This window comes from Epinephelus moara, chromosome 12 (genome assembly GCF_006386435.1).
Source record: "Epinephelus moara isolate mb chromosome 12, YSFRI_EMoa_1.0, whole genome shotgun sequence".
In the NCBI taxonomy this organism is placed as follows: Eukaryota; Metazoa; Chordata; class Actinopteri; order Perciformes; family Serranidae; genus Epinephelus; species Epinephelus moara.
In genome coordinates, this window is record NC_065517.1 from 16,642,876 (window position 1) to 16,659,491 (window position 16,616).

Sequence of the window (16,616 nt, forward strand, 5' to 3'; positions counted from 1 at the left end):
AGGAAATGTAGAATACTCAAAAGTACTTTAAAAGTGCTTGAGTTACTTTTCTCAGGGAGTAACGTTGGAAGTACTTTTAAAGTAATTGAGTTACCTTACTCGGGGAGTAACGCAGTAAAGTAACTAATTACTTTTTTTAGAAAGTAACACAGTAATGTACTTTGATTATTTTAAAAGTAACCCTTACCCAACACTGGTGGTCAACGATCGAAATTTGCAAGATCACAAAAGTTGACCTCCATGTGAGAAACTTTTTACTTTGTCCATTAATTGTAGAGTTGGTGGTGTGATCCTTGGCTCCTCCTGTCCGAACCACTGAACCCCAAACTGCCTCTCATGGCAGGTCCCTGGCCTTCCATATGTAAGTGTGTGTGGGTGAGGCTTTGCAAAGTGCTTTGTCCTACCCAGGTTGAAAAATGCTATATAATTGCAGTCCATTTATCATGTTTTATTCACAATAAGCTTAAAAAGCAAGGGAGCAAGTGGAGCCTCATGTGTAGGTGTTACTGAGCAGAGGTACGAGCAATGGTAGTCTGACTCCTCTGTGCATTTGAGACTTGATGTCCTTCCTTACTTGGTTACTTCGGGCTGTTTTCGTTGACTTTGCTTTTGTGATTAAATGGGAGGTTGTTGGTGGGTTTCACTTCAGACTTTTGAGTTTCATATATCACAAGCCAGGAGGGGGGTCATGTCCAGCTTGATGCATCTGGACCCAACTTTCTTTTCTTCTCTGTGGTTGGTTTTTAGAGGTGTGTGTGTCTCCTTGGCTACAAGGTGAGACGCCTATGGTCAAAATGATTGAATGACTAACATGCTTTATTTGTCTTGCTGAAAAGAATAATTTTCAGTGTAGCAACAAACCTACTGTAAAACAACCTCTTAAATTGACTGTATCCCATGGAATAATATGATGACATACTGCACATGAACATATAAGAAATACAGCAGCTGCATTCTGACTTGTTTCCCAGCATTGTGAGGAAAAACCGGGAATTTTGACGGTTTGGGGTCGTATAGGAGCGACTCCATGCTGGTGAAGCCACTTCTTATCGTGGACAGCTTGTCATGACGTGGCAGGAGGCGTAGCTCATAGTAACACATACTGTTTCTCCCGCTATTTGTTTTCACTGGCTGCTCCTTCAGAGAATCCAGGTTCATCATATTGACAGAGCTGGATGACCTGGCCAGCTGTTTCACTCTGTGGGATTCTCCTGAGTAGTTGTTGACACTTCAGCACACAGCAGCACATAAAGTGCTGGTGGAAAACATACAATGATATGTCTTTCACATATTATTTGGTGTAACTCACTCTGCTACTACAGGCATGGAGAATATTACCTGGTACACTTTACCTGGGAGCTCTGCAGAGTTAAAACTCTTGCAGCTGATCACAAACTGTGTACTTATTTTAGAGGCTCATGCAGTTCCTTATTTTCAGCAGCTTAGTCATGTCACCTTCTTTATTAGAAACCAATCTGGTATTATTCCAAAGTCGTCGAATGCCAGCACTTGGGCAGTGACCTCCATGTCAGACACCGACGAAAAAAGCCACCCTTTCATATTGGCATGATACGCAGCCGTTACACACTGGCGGCGCCCGACGGTGTCTGGGAGAAATGGGATCGGACAACAACGTAAGTCCAGGGAGCGAGAAGTCAAAGTTTTTTAAACCTAACCACGTGCATGTGTTGGCTCAATGTAACCATTTACGTTTGTTGTTGAAGGAAAAAAAAAAATTTCACAGTATTGTACTAATGTAGTATGTTAGTTTTGAAACTGTACATTTCCTGTGAAAACAGACGTGTATTTTAAAAAGACTCGATGCATGTAACAGGCAGAACTTGACACGGTGTCCCAGAACGTCAACAACAGACACATCAAGGCTACTTTGCATGATATATGTCGACATGGAAAGTCCATGACCAAGCAGCAATATGTTACACCATCAGACTGAGAATGTGTTGTAGAAACACGAGGATAGAGAGTCCTTGGTGAGATGTTTACCACCAGCAGCTGCTTCCTGTTACTGACATTTAGCTTCAAATGTTTAACCTACAGACAAATACTTGACCCTAAAATCTGTGCTAAAGGTTGCGCTAACTAATTGGGGAAGGCAGCTGATGGCTAACTTGGTTTGCAGTACAACAAAACTGATAGCTGGAATCAAATAATGTGAAAACGGCAAACACAGAGGCCCCATGCTCTGGGCCAGTTTGACCCAAGATGGCATGCAATCTCCAGATTCTTGATATTGTCAGGAAAATCTAAACTAGTTCTCGTTCCTGATAGGCTTTCGCGACAGCTTCACCCGAATTTATCGGGCAAGTTAAAAAAAATTTGAATCTCTTGTCTTCATTTCATGGATCTGCGACTATTTGAATGTTTGCATTGCCTTTGCATGTAATCTCAATACTCACTTTGCATACAGTGTGAACACTCAATCACACCTTCGACACCATCAATCACTCCATCCTTCTCACCCAACTTGAAATGGTCTTTAACATCACTGGCACTGCTCTCAACTGGTTCACATCATATCTCTCTGACAGACTTCAGTTCATCTCCATCAATAACTGCAAATCCCCCACTGCTCCCCTCCCTCAAGGTGTTCCCCAAGGTTCAGCCCTTGGTCCCCTCCTCTTCATCCTGTACCTGTTCCCCCTTGGTCACATAATCCGCCATCATGGTCTCCAGTTCCACTGCTTTACCGATGACATCCAGCTCGTCTTCTCCACCAAGACAATCTCCACTGCCACCCACTCAACCCTGACAAACTGCATAAATTAAATAAAATCATGGCTTCAAACCAACTTCCTCCAGTTAAACTGCGTCAAATCTGAAATTATCATTATTGGACCAAAAACACTCACCAAATCCACCCATAACTTCACCCTCAACATTGACGGCTCCACAGTATCCACCTCCCCTCAAATCCAAAATCTTGGCGTCATTCTCGATCAATCCCTCTTCTTTGACCAGCACATTAAACACATAACCAAAATAGCCTTCTTTTACCTCAAGAACATCGCCTGCCTCCGTCCAACCTTTTCCTCCTCAGCTGCAGAAACCCTCATCCATGCCTTCATCACCTCCCGTCTGGACTACTGCAACAGTCTACTCTATGGCTCATCTTCAAAAACCCTGAATAAGCTCCAGTATATCCATAACTCTGCCCATCCTCGCACCCGTGACCACATCACCCCTGTTCTCCATAAACTCCACTGGCTTCCCATCCCCCAGAGAATCCACTTCAAAATCTTCCTCCTAACATACAAAGCCTTGAATAACCAGGCCCCACCCTACCTGTCTGAGCTCCTCCATCATCACTCTCCCACCCGCACACTCTGCTCTGCCGATGCCAACCTCCTGTCCCACCCCACCCGGACCAAGCGCAAATCCTGGGGGGACAGGGCCTTCTCCATCGCTGCTCCCACCCTCTGAAACTCACTCCCCAAACCTCGCTGCTCCCACCCTCTGAAACTCACTCCCCAAACCCATCTGAGACTCCCCCTCTCTCTCATATTCAAAAAATCACGCAAGACTCACCTGTTCAATGCTGCTTACAATCACTGACAGTTTCTTCTTCTCAATTTTTATACGCGCTATATACGTATAATGTATTATTATTATTATTATTATTATTAATCAGGGGATTCACCTGCATTCTCAAGAGCCTGTCCCTCAGTCTGAAATGGCTTTATGAAAAGTTCAAAAGGAGACACAAAAATGCCAGTAAGTTCCAGCTCCAGTCGGTCACAGGGATATTAGATTATTTAGTACAGCTATTGGAACTATGCAGTTGTTGTGTGTTGTCCTCCGTCAGTAGCTGGAACATTTCAAGCTCCCTGCATTGCTGCTAAGATGTCCTATCGCGTCCTGCTGCTCTGTGTCCTCAGTTGGTTATCTGAGATGGACAACAGGGAGGGAGGGGTGGGCCCCCAAGTGGCTGCTGGGAGATGAGTTGGAGAAGGGGCAGCGGAGGGCAGCAGACCCCTTTGATAAGCTGTGGCATGGGGGCGTGGAGTTGGAGCAGATTCATCCTGTGTACTGCAGGGGGGTGGCAGCCGGGGGAATCGAGGGTCAGGTAGAATAATGAAACTACAAGAAATTGTGTCAGAGAAATGGCACCTTGAATGAAACATCTCTCCTCTTGGAATAAAAAATGAATGGATAAATGATACAAAATCTGCCAAAAGATATCAGTCATGACTTCTGTTGCTTCGTCAAACACGGTGGTTCAAGTTTCCGTAAAAAGATTTCTCCACTTTGCTTCAAGCAAAGTAACAAATCAAAAGTGATGGAGGGGGGGGGGGTGGCAGGAAGAGAGAGACACTCAAAAAGGAGGGGAAGAAAGAAAGAGAGCGACGGGAGGAGGGAGTAAATCTAGGTTTGTCGTGCTGCCTTCACAATTAAGACATTAATCACTGAGTCCATACTGCCGAGTCATCGTCCTGCCTGTGGTCAGGCCATCAATCAGAACCTGACGTAGGGCTGGCCACACACACACACACACACACACACACACCCACACACACACACACACACGGACATATGGATTTCCCAAAGAGAAGGTCAGGGCCACATGTAGCCCGAAGCTTCAGTCATTCAACATGAGGATGTTCACTTTCATCTTCTTTTCTGTTTATAAAAAAGGAGTCAGAGAATTAAACTACTCACTCTAAAACTTATCTAAATCCCCATTAAGCACTCTTAAAAGGTACCCAGTGGATGTTTTGATCACTTCAGTGCTATGGAGCAATGCTTTGATAAAAGGCGTCTCCATTTTGTTTGTATGTTTGAAAATGCATTACGGCTGCAATAACCAGTCATAGCTATGAGGACGACCACATGCCGATCTGTGTGTAAAGCTAATGATATAACGCTCTACCTGGCTCATCATGGTTTCCTTGTACTGCTTCTTCTGCGTGACTTTGATCGGCGGCTGCTTGGTAACGGCCGAAACCAAGAAGTTCATCAGGATGTCTTCGCAATTAGCCATGCGGTCCACCATGGTCAACAGGTTGGCATTGATGTAGTGGGTGAACAGGTAGTGGTAGTATCTGAGAACACACACACACATAAAGTAAGAAAGACAGACGAGGTTAACTGTGTATTTATTTCTTTTATTAAAAGCTGCACCTTTATTCTGCTTGGTTGCTGTGTTGCACTCTCAGCAGCATGGGAGCACTAGATCACTGTCAGCTGTGCTACCTCCCTGCCAAGGTCTGTCCCCCCCGCTCACACACACACCTACCTACACACACACACACACACACACACACACACACACACATGCATATTTCCACCTTTCCTTTTCACACTCTGACTCATTTTTCCTGAATTGCATTGGCATTTGCGATTTTAAATAACAAAAGGACTAAAGAGTCGCACTGCATGTCCTAACAATAGAACAATAAGAGAGCTGTTTATCTGCTTGAAAAGATGCTTCAAATCCGTTCAGAGAGCGACGCTGCTCTCGGTTCAATTTACCGCTCTGTTTAATACTTTAGTTTACCTTTTTGTTTTCTTTCGGCTCCAGCTTTGTGTTTTTGACAATCATTTTATGAGATGAACAAACAGGTGGACAAAGATCGTATTATCCCATTTCCCTTTTCTATTACTCCACTAAAAAAAATAAATACAACATGACAGTGAGAGATGACTTTTAACGTGGCTTATATCTTAAGGAGAATAAGTATTTCTGTAAAGTTGGAACAGATCCCACCTGACGGGTGATGCAGAACAACTGCACCACACGTCAAATGGACGACAGTGCTGAGTAGCATGACAAAAGCATTCTCATATCACATTATCCTGTACTGTCCTCTACATGCCTTTAAATGGTTGTTTTCAGTGCAGGATCAAGCACATTTGGCGCCCTAGGCAAGCTCCCCCTGCCACCTGTGTAAAAAATTAAAAAGCAACTTCAAAGCTTCACTGATCATCGGGAGATCATGTGTACCTGTGGTAGAAAGCTGCGCCCGTGAGGACCATGGAGTAGTCGTTGGTCCATTTGGAGGTGTAGCCCCAGCGGGATCTGGAGCTATCCCAGTAGTGGCTCCTTGCTGGATAACCAACAATACGCTCCGGGAAGCTTTGCCATACAATGAAGGCAAAATCCACCTGTGGGAGCAGAAAGTAAAGAAAAAGGCAGCAGAGAAAAGAAGACGAGGCCAATGGAGAATAAAAAGCATGATATAATGGGAAAAAATAAAGACAAAAGATGGAGAAAAGAAGGAAGAAAAGAGATGGTAGGAGGAAGAGAAAAGGTGCGAGAGAGGAAGAAGCATAAAGTAATATTTAGAGCTGATACAGCTTATTCAAAATACAAAGAAAATCCTTCAGACTTTAAGCAGCATGTAGATGAGGTAAACAGAAATAAACAACTTATTCAGAATAGCTATCAACTGACATTTAGCCTGCGGAGGAGATCATTAAAACAACAGCCTCTCTGCCGCTTCACAACCAAACAAATAACGTTTCAAATGGCATTTCAGCATTGTGAACACTCTCCCTCCCACCTGAAAAGTTTCCCATTAAATCACCGTCATTTCAGTATCTGCATCACAACAGATTCACCTGAAACATTTTAGGGTCATAATTTTGATTCTCCCTCTGAACCTGAACAGACCTGACCTCAAATTTCTACCAATATCCTTTGGTTTCAACAAGTGAAGTTAACTGTTATTTGTGCAATCTTTAAACATTGTTTCACCCACAAAAATAGGGATGCTGAAGAACAAAAGAAGCTAACAGACAACAATTCAGTATAAAAAGCTTCCAATGAAAATGTAGATTTTGGCTTTTACTGTGAAGGAACTGCAGGAAGTGTTGACTTGTAATCACTAAGGATATTTTAGAGCATTGATTCGCAGCTGGTTCTGCCACGGGGTCCAGATTACTCCTTAGTCATTCGTTCAAGGTCCACACAGTTTAATACATTCAGCGTCATACTTGTTTTTGGCCATGTCATTGAGACTGTTTGCTGTCTCTGTCGAGTAGCTGTCCTTTAGTCACTCACTCTACAGCAAGAAACAGCACGTCAAAATAAAAGCTCTGTGCCGGAAATTCACCGTACTTCAAAATAAAGTGTATTTTTTACAAAGTGGAAACATTCGCGAGCCACTTGCTGTCCATTCAGAATAGACCCACATCCCACTTTTGGACCGCGACCTGCCGGTTGGGAACCACTGCTTTAGAGTACAACTCCAATACAAGTTGTAACACTGTGTATTCAACTGAATACAGTGCGAAGACAAAATATTCAATGTTCATATAAATATATCGTAAATATTCACTTATTCTGAATTTGATGCTGCAACACATTCCCAAAAAGTTGGGACAAGAGCAACAAAAGACTGAGAAACTTGTGTAATGCTCAAATAAACACCTGTTTAGGACATTCCATAGGTAAACAGATTAAATATCAGAGCAAGTATCATTACTGCGTATGAAAGGGACATCCTCCAAGGGCTCAGCTGTTCACAAGCAAGAATGGTCACCATCTACAGTCCATAATTCCATAGAATAAAATAGAATAGGAAGCCTTTATTGTCACTGTACTGTGCAGGATACAGTGAAATTAGGAGCACTACTCCTCGTCGGTGTATGAGAGTTAAAAAAGGCACACATTGCATTCAAAATTAAAAACATTTAGCACACTGCAAAAACCACATTGCTCACAATATAAAAGAGGCAGCTATAAAAGTGCCTGAGTCAAATATTAAGGGCGAGAGTTGACAAACTGCCCAGTCTACAGTAGTTATTGCACGGATGTTTTTTTGTAAGAGGGCACTATGACTCTTCATTTTGTATGCTGATTGAGAGTGTGAATGGCTTTAGCAAAGAAACTGTTTATGAGTCTGCCTAAGGAAATCAAAAGATTCAGGAAATCCATAGAAATCTCTGCATGTAATGTGCAAGGGGACCGCCTTGACCTTTGACCCCTCTGGCAACACTGCATGAAAAACCAACATGATTATAGAAAGGATATTAATACATGGGTGGAGGAACACTTTGAAAAACCATAATTGGTAAACACAGTTCGTTGCTGCACCTACAAATGCAAGTTAAGACTCTACCTGAAAGCCACATATCAACAACATCCAGAAACGGCGCCGACTTCTCTGGACCTGAGCTCATCTGAGATGAACTGACACAAAGTGGAAAAGTGTGCTGTGGTCTGATGAGTCCACATTTCAAGTCATGCGTAACTTACACATCTGTGAATGCACCATGAATGATGAAAGGTACATACAGGTTTTGGGGCATCATATGCTGCCATCCAGACAACGTCTTTTTTAAGGATGTCCCTGCTTATTCCAGCAAGACAATGCCAAGCCACATTCTTCATGTGTTACAACAGCTTGGTTTCGTAGTAAAAGAGTGCAGGTACTAGACTGACCTGTCTGCAGTCCAAACCCGTCTCCCATTGAAACGGTGCATTTCAATGGTGCTAACTCGCCTAGCATCACTGAGCTAGCTAACGTTACAGCTCAGCTAAGGAGGTGGGCCGTTCTCATTAACTGTTCCTGAGTTTTCCTACGAAAGTAATGCACCCAAATTCGTACATATCCCAAGTATTTTGAAAGGCAGCGATCATGTGACCAATGCGCTGACGAGAGTAAACAAGGAAGCAGTCCTGTGTATAGGACACAACAAGGATTCTCCCTTCCTGCGGCGACGCATGTTTAGAATGGTGTGAGCTTTGAGTGATTTTAAGGTATGTCCTTGTCATGTTTCTTATCTTAAACCTAACCACAGTAATTTTGCTCGCCTAAACCCAATCTCTGTAATTTTACATTAATCAACGTTGTAACTGTAACTGTACGTAATTGTACGTAAAGGACATGGCGTCATTCTTTGGGCGCTAAGTCGTAGGATATCATATGAACCATTCTGTGAGGATATATTGAAGGAGGAAACCATTAATATTCACATTATTATTCACATCTCTGTCATCAGCACAAGCCTCTTGTCCATGAGTAGATGCACACTTCCTTCTGTGCGGTGATACGGTTGGCGGGTGTAGTTTGGATTATCTTGAGTAACCAGGTCATGATTTCTGGAAAGAGACATTGCTGTTGAGTTTATCAAATGTATGGTTTTGCTGCTTTGAGCACCACAAGCCGAGTGCCACCTAGCTCCATTATATTCAAGTGAAGGCAGATATTGCAATGGTCTATATCTCCAACATACAGCAACTCACACCAAAACAAACTAGACTGATTAGCAGTACCACAGGTAAGAGAAAATGTGTATTTTTTGATTCTGGGGTGAACTGTGTCTTTAAATTCCTCAGATTGCACCACCTAGAACAGATCCATGCTGCCACTTATATATTGTCATTAACTTCACAGGCAAACATGGCACTTCTACAACTCCTTTTGCATTTAGTCCGAACACACCTTCAGCACAAGCACTGAGCAACTCAAATGCATCAAAATGCTTCACAAGTGTATGATTCTTCACCCAACCATTGGACTGCCTGGTTCAGTATCCCTCTCATTCTGCCTACTTGCCCAGTAAAGAGGAAATTTCATGTGGAGTCGTCTGGAGCACCTGGTGTCCTTGAAGAAGCTCGAGCTACCTGAGAAAGAGCCTCTTTTGAATTCAAAAACACCGCTGAGACGTGCACGCAGACACACCAGAGAATATGGGGATCAGCACATAATGAAATACTTGGTAATACACACAGACGCGCACACACCACCTCAGGAGCCGGGGGAGAAAATTAATTACCAGAATAGTAGAGGTAGAGAGACCGCGCTGGGGAGGGGAGCACCGAAAGTGGATGTTCTTTAGCGATACCTCGCGGCTTCTGTCATGAATCGCGTGAGCAATTACTGTAAAGCGCCGGCGCTAAGCTGAGAGAAAGGTTGGAGCTGCCATTCTCGTGTAGCCCCCGACGATGTGTGTGCACGCATGGTGTGTGTCTGTCTGTCTGTTTGAGTGTGTGTTTGTACATATGATTGTGTGTGAGATGTGTCAGATGCCTCCATGGCTCTGATGAAAGGATTAATGATATCATGCAAATATAATTTCGCCTTCAGAGATTAAAAGGTTCTTTATAATGTGAAATGGCATGTGTGTGTGTGTGTATGTGTGAGTGTCTGTGAGCGAACAAGTGAGACAGAGTCACAACCCAGATTCTTTGCACTTATAATCTGTCTGTCTTAATTACTGTTTAAAACAGAGGCCTGATATGGCTCGAGAATTCAAGGGAGGACTGAAAGTTGGACAGAGTCAGTGTGTGTGTTTGTATGTGTGTGTGAGATCCCTACTAATAGATTCTACAAGGCCAAAATTGATCCGAGGAGCAGAGGGTCAATCCAGCAATAGATCTGTGACAAATCTCTCCCGACATTTGGGTTTAACATGTCCAGCGTTATTAGATAAAAAGGAGCTACATCACATTTTAGAGGCCTTATCCTCCTTCAGTATGTGGTCTTTGTCCACTGTGTTTTCAAAAAATATGTGTTTTCAATCTTTTTTTTTTATTTTATTTGGCTCCATGTGAAGCGATGCCACTGCGGCGCTTTCACTGTCACCCGCCATCTGATTTGAGGGTGATAAAAGTGAGGAAAATGTGTCTTAAACTGAGCTCGTATCCAGCAGGTTGAGAGTGCTGTGGCTTTGATGAAGTTTTACCAACAGTCTCAGTGTGATCCAGGACGACCAGCTGGGGCGTAAGGTCCACACTGCGGCCACAAACGGCTACCGCGGGTTTGTGGTTTGAAACATCTTTTGAATTATAGCTGCTCTCACCAGGTGCCTCTCTGTGGAGTGTGGTAATGTCTGGTCTGGACGGCTCTTAAAGTGTTCTCTAGCAATTGTACAGAACTGTCAAACTCTCAGCCTCCCAAAATGATCTGCTGTCAACTTTCTCAAGAGTTTCTTTCATTGATTGCCTGTGGCTCCTTCTGACTATGACAGACCATGGTCTCATACTACACCGCATACCTCAAGACATACTAAATATTAATGATAAATAGAGTTTTGCGTGTGCCATGCACTGGATTAGGATCAGGACTGGATCACATCTGCTTGCATGTAACAAGTATAAAGTGATACACCATCCCAGAACATCCAAAACTGACACAGGTGGCTAGTACGTCATATTTTTAGGTTTAGGTCACTGACAAAGCTACAGTATTTGATGAGTTGGGATAAGAACGCATTGCCACTGCAGTACATTTGTATGGCAGCTACAGTTACTAGTTACTTTTCAGATTACAAAATGTTCGAACTCTATAAACCCTTTGAATACTCTCTTGGATCAGCTGGAAAATGCATCGTCACAAAGCTGAAAACAGGACTGTTTTTCTTTTTTTAAATTGCAGGATAATACAAAATACTAACAAAACAATAAGAACACTGAATACAAAAGTGAATACAGGCCAGTAAATTAAGTGTAGTCAGGGGATAAGGGGACAAGGTTGTGTTGGCTGTTGTGTGTGTGTGTTTGTGTCTATGTGTCTATACTCTACAGGTTCAACCCGTTCTCACTCTAAAATGGTTGAAATCTGGCTCTTGGGCAGTGACTTGCTGTTACAGTTTAATTGCACCTGGCGGCATCAGGGGGAAACGCAGCGGGACAAGAACGGAAGTTAAGGCGGCGAAGGTCTGTGGTGGATGGGTCCAACAAACACCGACTTTCACCCGAGAGAGCGGTGTTTGTGTCCCGTAAGATTCTAAAGCCAAACCCTGTTCTTTTTACCTAAACCTAACCGTGCGTTAGTTGTTGGAGGAAAAAAGGTCAATTCATGAAGTGCATTTATTTTGAAAGAGACTGTATGTAAACGGTAAATTTCCTGTGAAAACGGAAGTGTATTTTGAGACAAGACAATGCATGTAACAGGCAGAACTTGACACAGTGTCCCAGAACGTCAACAACCAACACACCCAGGGTACCTTTCACATTGTACCTGGATGAGGACGGTCCATGACCAAACATCGATATGTGGCGAGGTCGGAGTGAGAATGTTTGGCAGCTGAAAGGATGGGTTACGGGGAAAAAAAGGAAGAAAGTATAATAAATGTAATCCTACCTTTACCTTGTTACTATATGTCAAACATTAAATAATAATGAATAGTAATGAAAAAGTCAGGGAGGGTGACCCCTCATCTGCCGGCAGCAAAGCAGTAGCGGGAAATTATCAAAAAACTCAAGACTTTTTTTTCCTCGCAGGACAGCGATGCTACAAAAATTAATTTATTTTACCCATATTTAACCAGATAAGGGAGACCAGGCCAAGACAGCAGCACACAAAAAGTTACAGCCAAACAACAACACAATAAAAACATAAAAGCTACACAGTAGAGATATTAAAACGCCTATGCACAATGACAAGAACCGGCCGATTCATTCGTCCTTGTTCTTATGAGAGCTTTAAAGTCAGGCAGAGAGACCAAGTCACGTAGTTTCAACTCTTTCTGAAGGTTATTCCAGGTGAGAGGAGCAGAGCACATTAAAGCTTTCTTTCCCAGCTCTATCCATGTTCTTTGAACGGACAACAAAACTAAATCTCAGACTATAGCTTCAGTCCGATCTCTGTTCAATCAAAGTACAACTGTACGAAGAGACTTTACCCAGTATGGCTTTATAAATGACCAAATACCAGTGATATGATGATCTTATAGAATATGATGCTGTAGATTAAACTACCAAACAGTTTATAAAGTAGTTGAAACTAGCACAACCTTACACATCTACAGCAGTAAAATCAAACAAACACATGAATACAGCAGGAATATTAATCCAACAACATCAGATATACTTTGAGTCAATTTCGCAGAACACTTTCTTTTACTTTTAAGTAAGGTTTTGAATGCAGTACTTTCACTTGTAGTGGAGTATTTTTTTTTACTGTGTGGTATTTTTAGGGAAAGGATCAGAATACTTCTTCCACCACTGCTGAAAAGGGTCAAACCCTGCAACATCCCAAACAGGCCCTCCAATGAGAAGAGGAAAAAATTCAGCCATTGCTGCTGAAGAAGTATTTCCACATCCACCATATTGAAAATGTCTTCCAAAGGGCATAACGCAGCAGCATGCTTGGCCGCCCAATGAGAGACAAAGGCTTTGTCAGGTTTTTTTCAGTCGTATTCCCTTCTCTAATCTCTCTCCATGGAATAATCATATATTTAATGAGCTGAAACAATGTAATTATGAAATTGGCACAGCCATTCTTCCACTGAGGTATTATAATATGAAAAGTCCTATTAAAAGTGTAATGTTCTCTCTTGCACATTTCCACTCACTTGACATATTTCATCTCCTTTCAATAAATCCCCTCACCATGTTAAAAGGGCAATTAGAGAAACGGGTTAGTGAGCACGGCTAAGATTCCCTCCACTTCCTCTGTATGATCCCCCCCCCCCCCCCCCCCCCCCCCCCCCCCACCCACTCTCTCTCTCACCAACATCTTCCTCTTCCTCTCGTTTCATAAAACAAGCCATGTGCCCATAAAAGTTTAGTTGTACAAACTTGCTCGTATTGCTGTGCCACAAATTGTAGTGCCATAAAGTGTAATTGTGATCCCGCCAGCGTAGAAAAGGTGAACATTGACTTGCACCCGTCAATAAAACATCTCAGAGTTTAAAGATATATTGGATCTCCTGGGCTCATTGGGCCTCATAATCCATTATGGATTGTGTCTTTTACTCGCTGAAAAGCTGAAGAGAAACGAGGCTGCTACTTGTAATGACTCTCAAAGTAGAAGCACTCAGTTAGCATCACAGATGAGCTGTTCCTTCCATGTAAAAACAAGATGGCAGCCATCTCTCAACAAGGTCCAAAACCTGATCACATTTTATGACTGAAGTAATAATTTTGGAAAGCCATTGAAGACTCAGGATATTTTTGACCATCATCTTTAAAGTGTAGCTGCATTTTTGTATCATGTTTTTTTTTGTGTAAATAAACCTGGAATAACAGTTGTTTTTATGTTTGTACCAAGGGTACGTGCAGAGTTTGGCAAGAGAGCATTCATTTATGCAGCCCCTTATACGTGGAATCTCCTGCTTCTCTTTGGTTCCTCTCGGCCGTTTCAAAGCACTATTGCAGGATTTTTGTACACAGTCTTCTATACGGCAATGTCATGGTATGTCTTTGCTGATCTTTGTAATCATGTGTCGCATTTTTTGTGTTTTTTTTTTGTGGTTAATTTCTAGTATATATCAACATACTTTTTGCCTTTTCTTTGTAGTAATCTTATTTTTTGTATATTGCTTGGTTTAGAGCTTTACATTTTTATATTTATTTCATACTTATGTTGCTGCCCGTCTTGGACAGGACACTCTTTTTAATCTCAAGAGGCTTTTCTGGTTAAATGAAATAAAGTAAAATAAAATAAAAATAGTTGTGAGTTTTATGGTTATGAAGTGATGTGTACCTGCTCAAATACAAAACAACATGTTGGGGCCACAGCACCTATGGAGACCATGTGGAAACTGCAAGGAGTGTGATTTGTCAGTGTGGGCTGCCTGTGTTTCTTGCTGCATGTTTCAGATGTGAAAGTGGGGGTTAAACATTAAAGTAGCAACTGAAGATTTTCATAAAATAAAATCCAGTTTCTGATGCTATTCATGGTCTATATTTTTTTTTCTCCCCAGAAATAGCCATTAAATTTATTTATATTCAATAATTACCTCTCTATACAGTGGTTTGTCAAGGTTGGTGGTGGAGTCCGCCACTCCTGCGCTGAATTCAAATTGCCACAGTATCTTCATTTGCTTACATTTATGTAATCCAGTGTTAAAAAATGTAATCACATTGATAACACACTCACAATGATATCTGAGCTGTATTAAGACTTTTATTACTGGGGCTATATTAAAAGTATTCAACTGGCTAAACATGGGGTAGCTTTTATTGTGAAGAAATCACAGGAAACGTGTCCGTTTTAATCTTTGATAGGGAGCAATGGAACAGGAAGTGGTTGGAAAAGTCAGTCAAATGGATGTCTTTGGTTTAAATGAAAATTTATGTGGAGTCTTGGATATGTAAGAGCATTGTTTAAATGATTCGATACATTTAATACAAATCAACAGAATACAGTACAAGTGGGTTACCTCGTGGGTTTTGTTTTTTGATCCAAGACAAACTTTGTTTCAGTCTTGTGCTTGTACACAGCATCATTTCAACATTACATTCATCCAAAATTAATCACACACAGTAAAACTTAAATTTTATACATATTTTAATGATCTTGAAATGAAAAAAACAAAACAAAAAGACGTGTGTATTTGTCTTCAAATATAAATAAATTTGTATCAGCCTGGTAAATGTGTGCCTCTGCCTTTTCTTAAAAGTTTTAGTAGTTTCTGAACCTAAAACACTCTGCAAACATGTCAAAGTCTTGATTAAAACAGCGAGAATAAAAACATTATTTCCGCTCTTGACAAAGCTTTAGACGATTCACTGGTTTCTAATTTGTTCAAAAACGAGTGTCAGAGTAACAAACCACTTGTGTTTCCCACCCTCTCTCTTAAGTAACAAGTGAGACTTTAATCAAAGAGGTGCTCTGTGTTTTGACAGTGTAATGATACAGACACAGAGCTAATGGATCTCGTAAAACTCCTGACTCCGTGAAAGCACTTTGTTTTTCATTATACCCTCTTCAATGTGCTTTTCTATGCTCCTTTCCTTATTTCCTTGATTCCCTTTCGCGTTCTTTTCCTTTCTTTTCCCCTTACAAACTTCCCTTTTCTTACTCTGATCTTTTCTCCCATCTTTTCCTTTTCCTTACATACATCATTTTCTGTCCCTTCCCTTCTCTTGTCTGATTTTCCCCCTCTCATCTCTTCTTTTTTTCTGGTACTTTTTGTCTTTTCTTTTACTTATTACTCCTCTCTACCCTTTCCTCTTTTCCCTACCCACTGCTTCCTCACATTCCTCCCCTATTTCCCTAAGTGTTAAGTTAAATTAAAATCTTAACAGTATCTACCCCATCTCGAAAACAACGCACTTAATTTAATTAGGAGAGGTTCACGAGCATCCTGGTGACATGGTAAATCACTGGGGCTCCACGATATTGATGTCTGTAATCACAGCTCTTTATTTTGTATTGTAAATCTGTTGTCTAACTTTGTTGCTTTGCCAAACTTCCTGCTCATCCTTCGTGGTTTAATTTTATCTGCTGCATTTGGAATCGTCCTTTAAAGGCAAAGCACATATTCCTCCTCTAGTTCAGTGGCCATTGCAATGTTTGGCAATTCATTTGTAATGGTATTCATGACTGTGCGTGGACTGACTGCCTCATTTCAGAAAGGATCGATACTGTGTTAAGACATCACCACCTTTTGCCACAGGCTGACATAAAACCATGCAGACTGGAGCTGGTTATAAAAACATTTCCAGAGGCGTTCAGTGGGTGGAGTCATTCAAAAGTGTTGAGGTCCCTTGATGGGCAATCAGTTGTTTCCAAAGTTAATAAAACCCTCTGGAAATGTATGCAAAAGTAGAAAATTGTATATTTCTGTTTGTGTCAAATTGCAGCACTCTGCAAAGTTAGTTTAACATGGCCTGTGAGATCTAACTGAGATGCTCTTTGGGAAAGTTTAAACTCCGCAACCCCAGGCAACGTTAGCCAAGTTTGGCTAACATTCATAAG

General features: G+C 41.7%; 1 protein-coding gene across 2 annotated transcripts in view; it reads right to left on the reverse strand.

The window, feature by feature from the left end:
• Positions 1 to 16,616, reverse strand: part of LOC126399224 (exostosin-1) — a 388,340-nt gene that overhangs the window by 4,219 nt on the left and 367,505 nt on the right. For both annotated transcript variants that reach the window (XM_050059081.1, XM_050059080.1), the window contains 2 exons: positions 5,963 to 6,123; positions 4,889 to 5,060 (listed from right to left, as the gene is read on the reverse strand). In XM_050059081.1, coding sequence (XP_049915038.1) covers positions 4,889 to 5,060; positions 5,963 to 6,123 — 333 coding nt within the window. The remainder of the gene's footprint in view (positions 1 to 4,888; positions 5,061 to 5,962; positions 6,124 to 16,616) is intronic.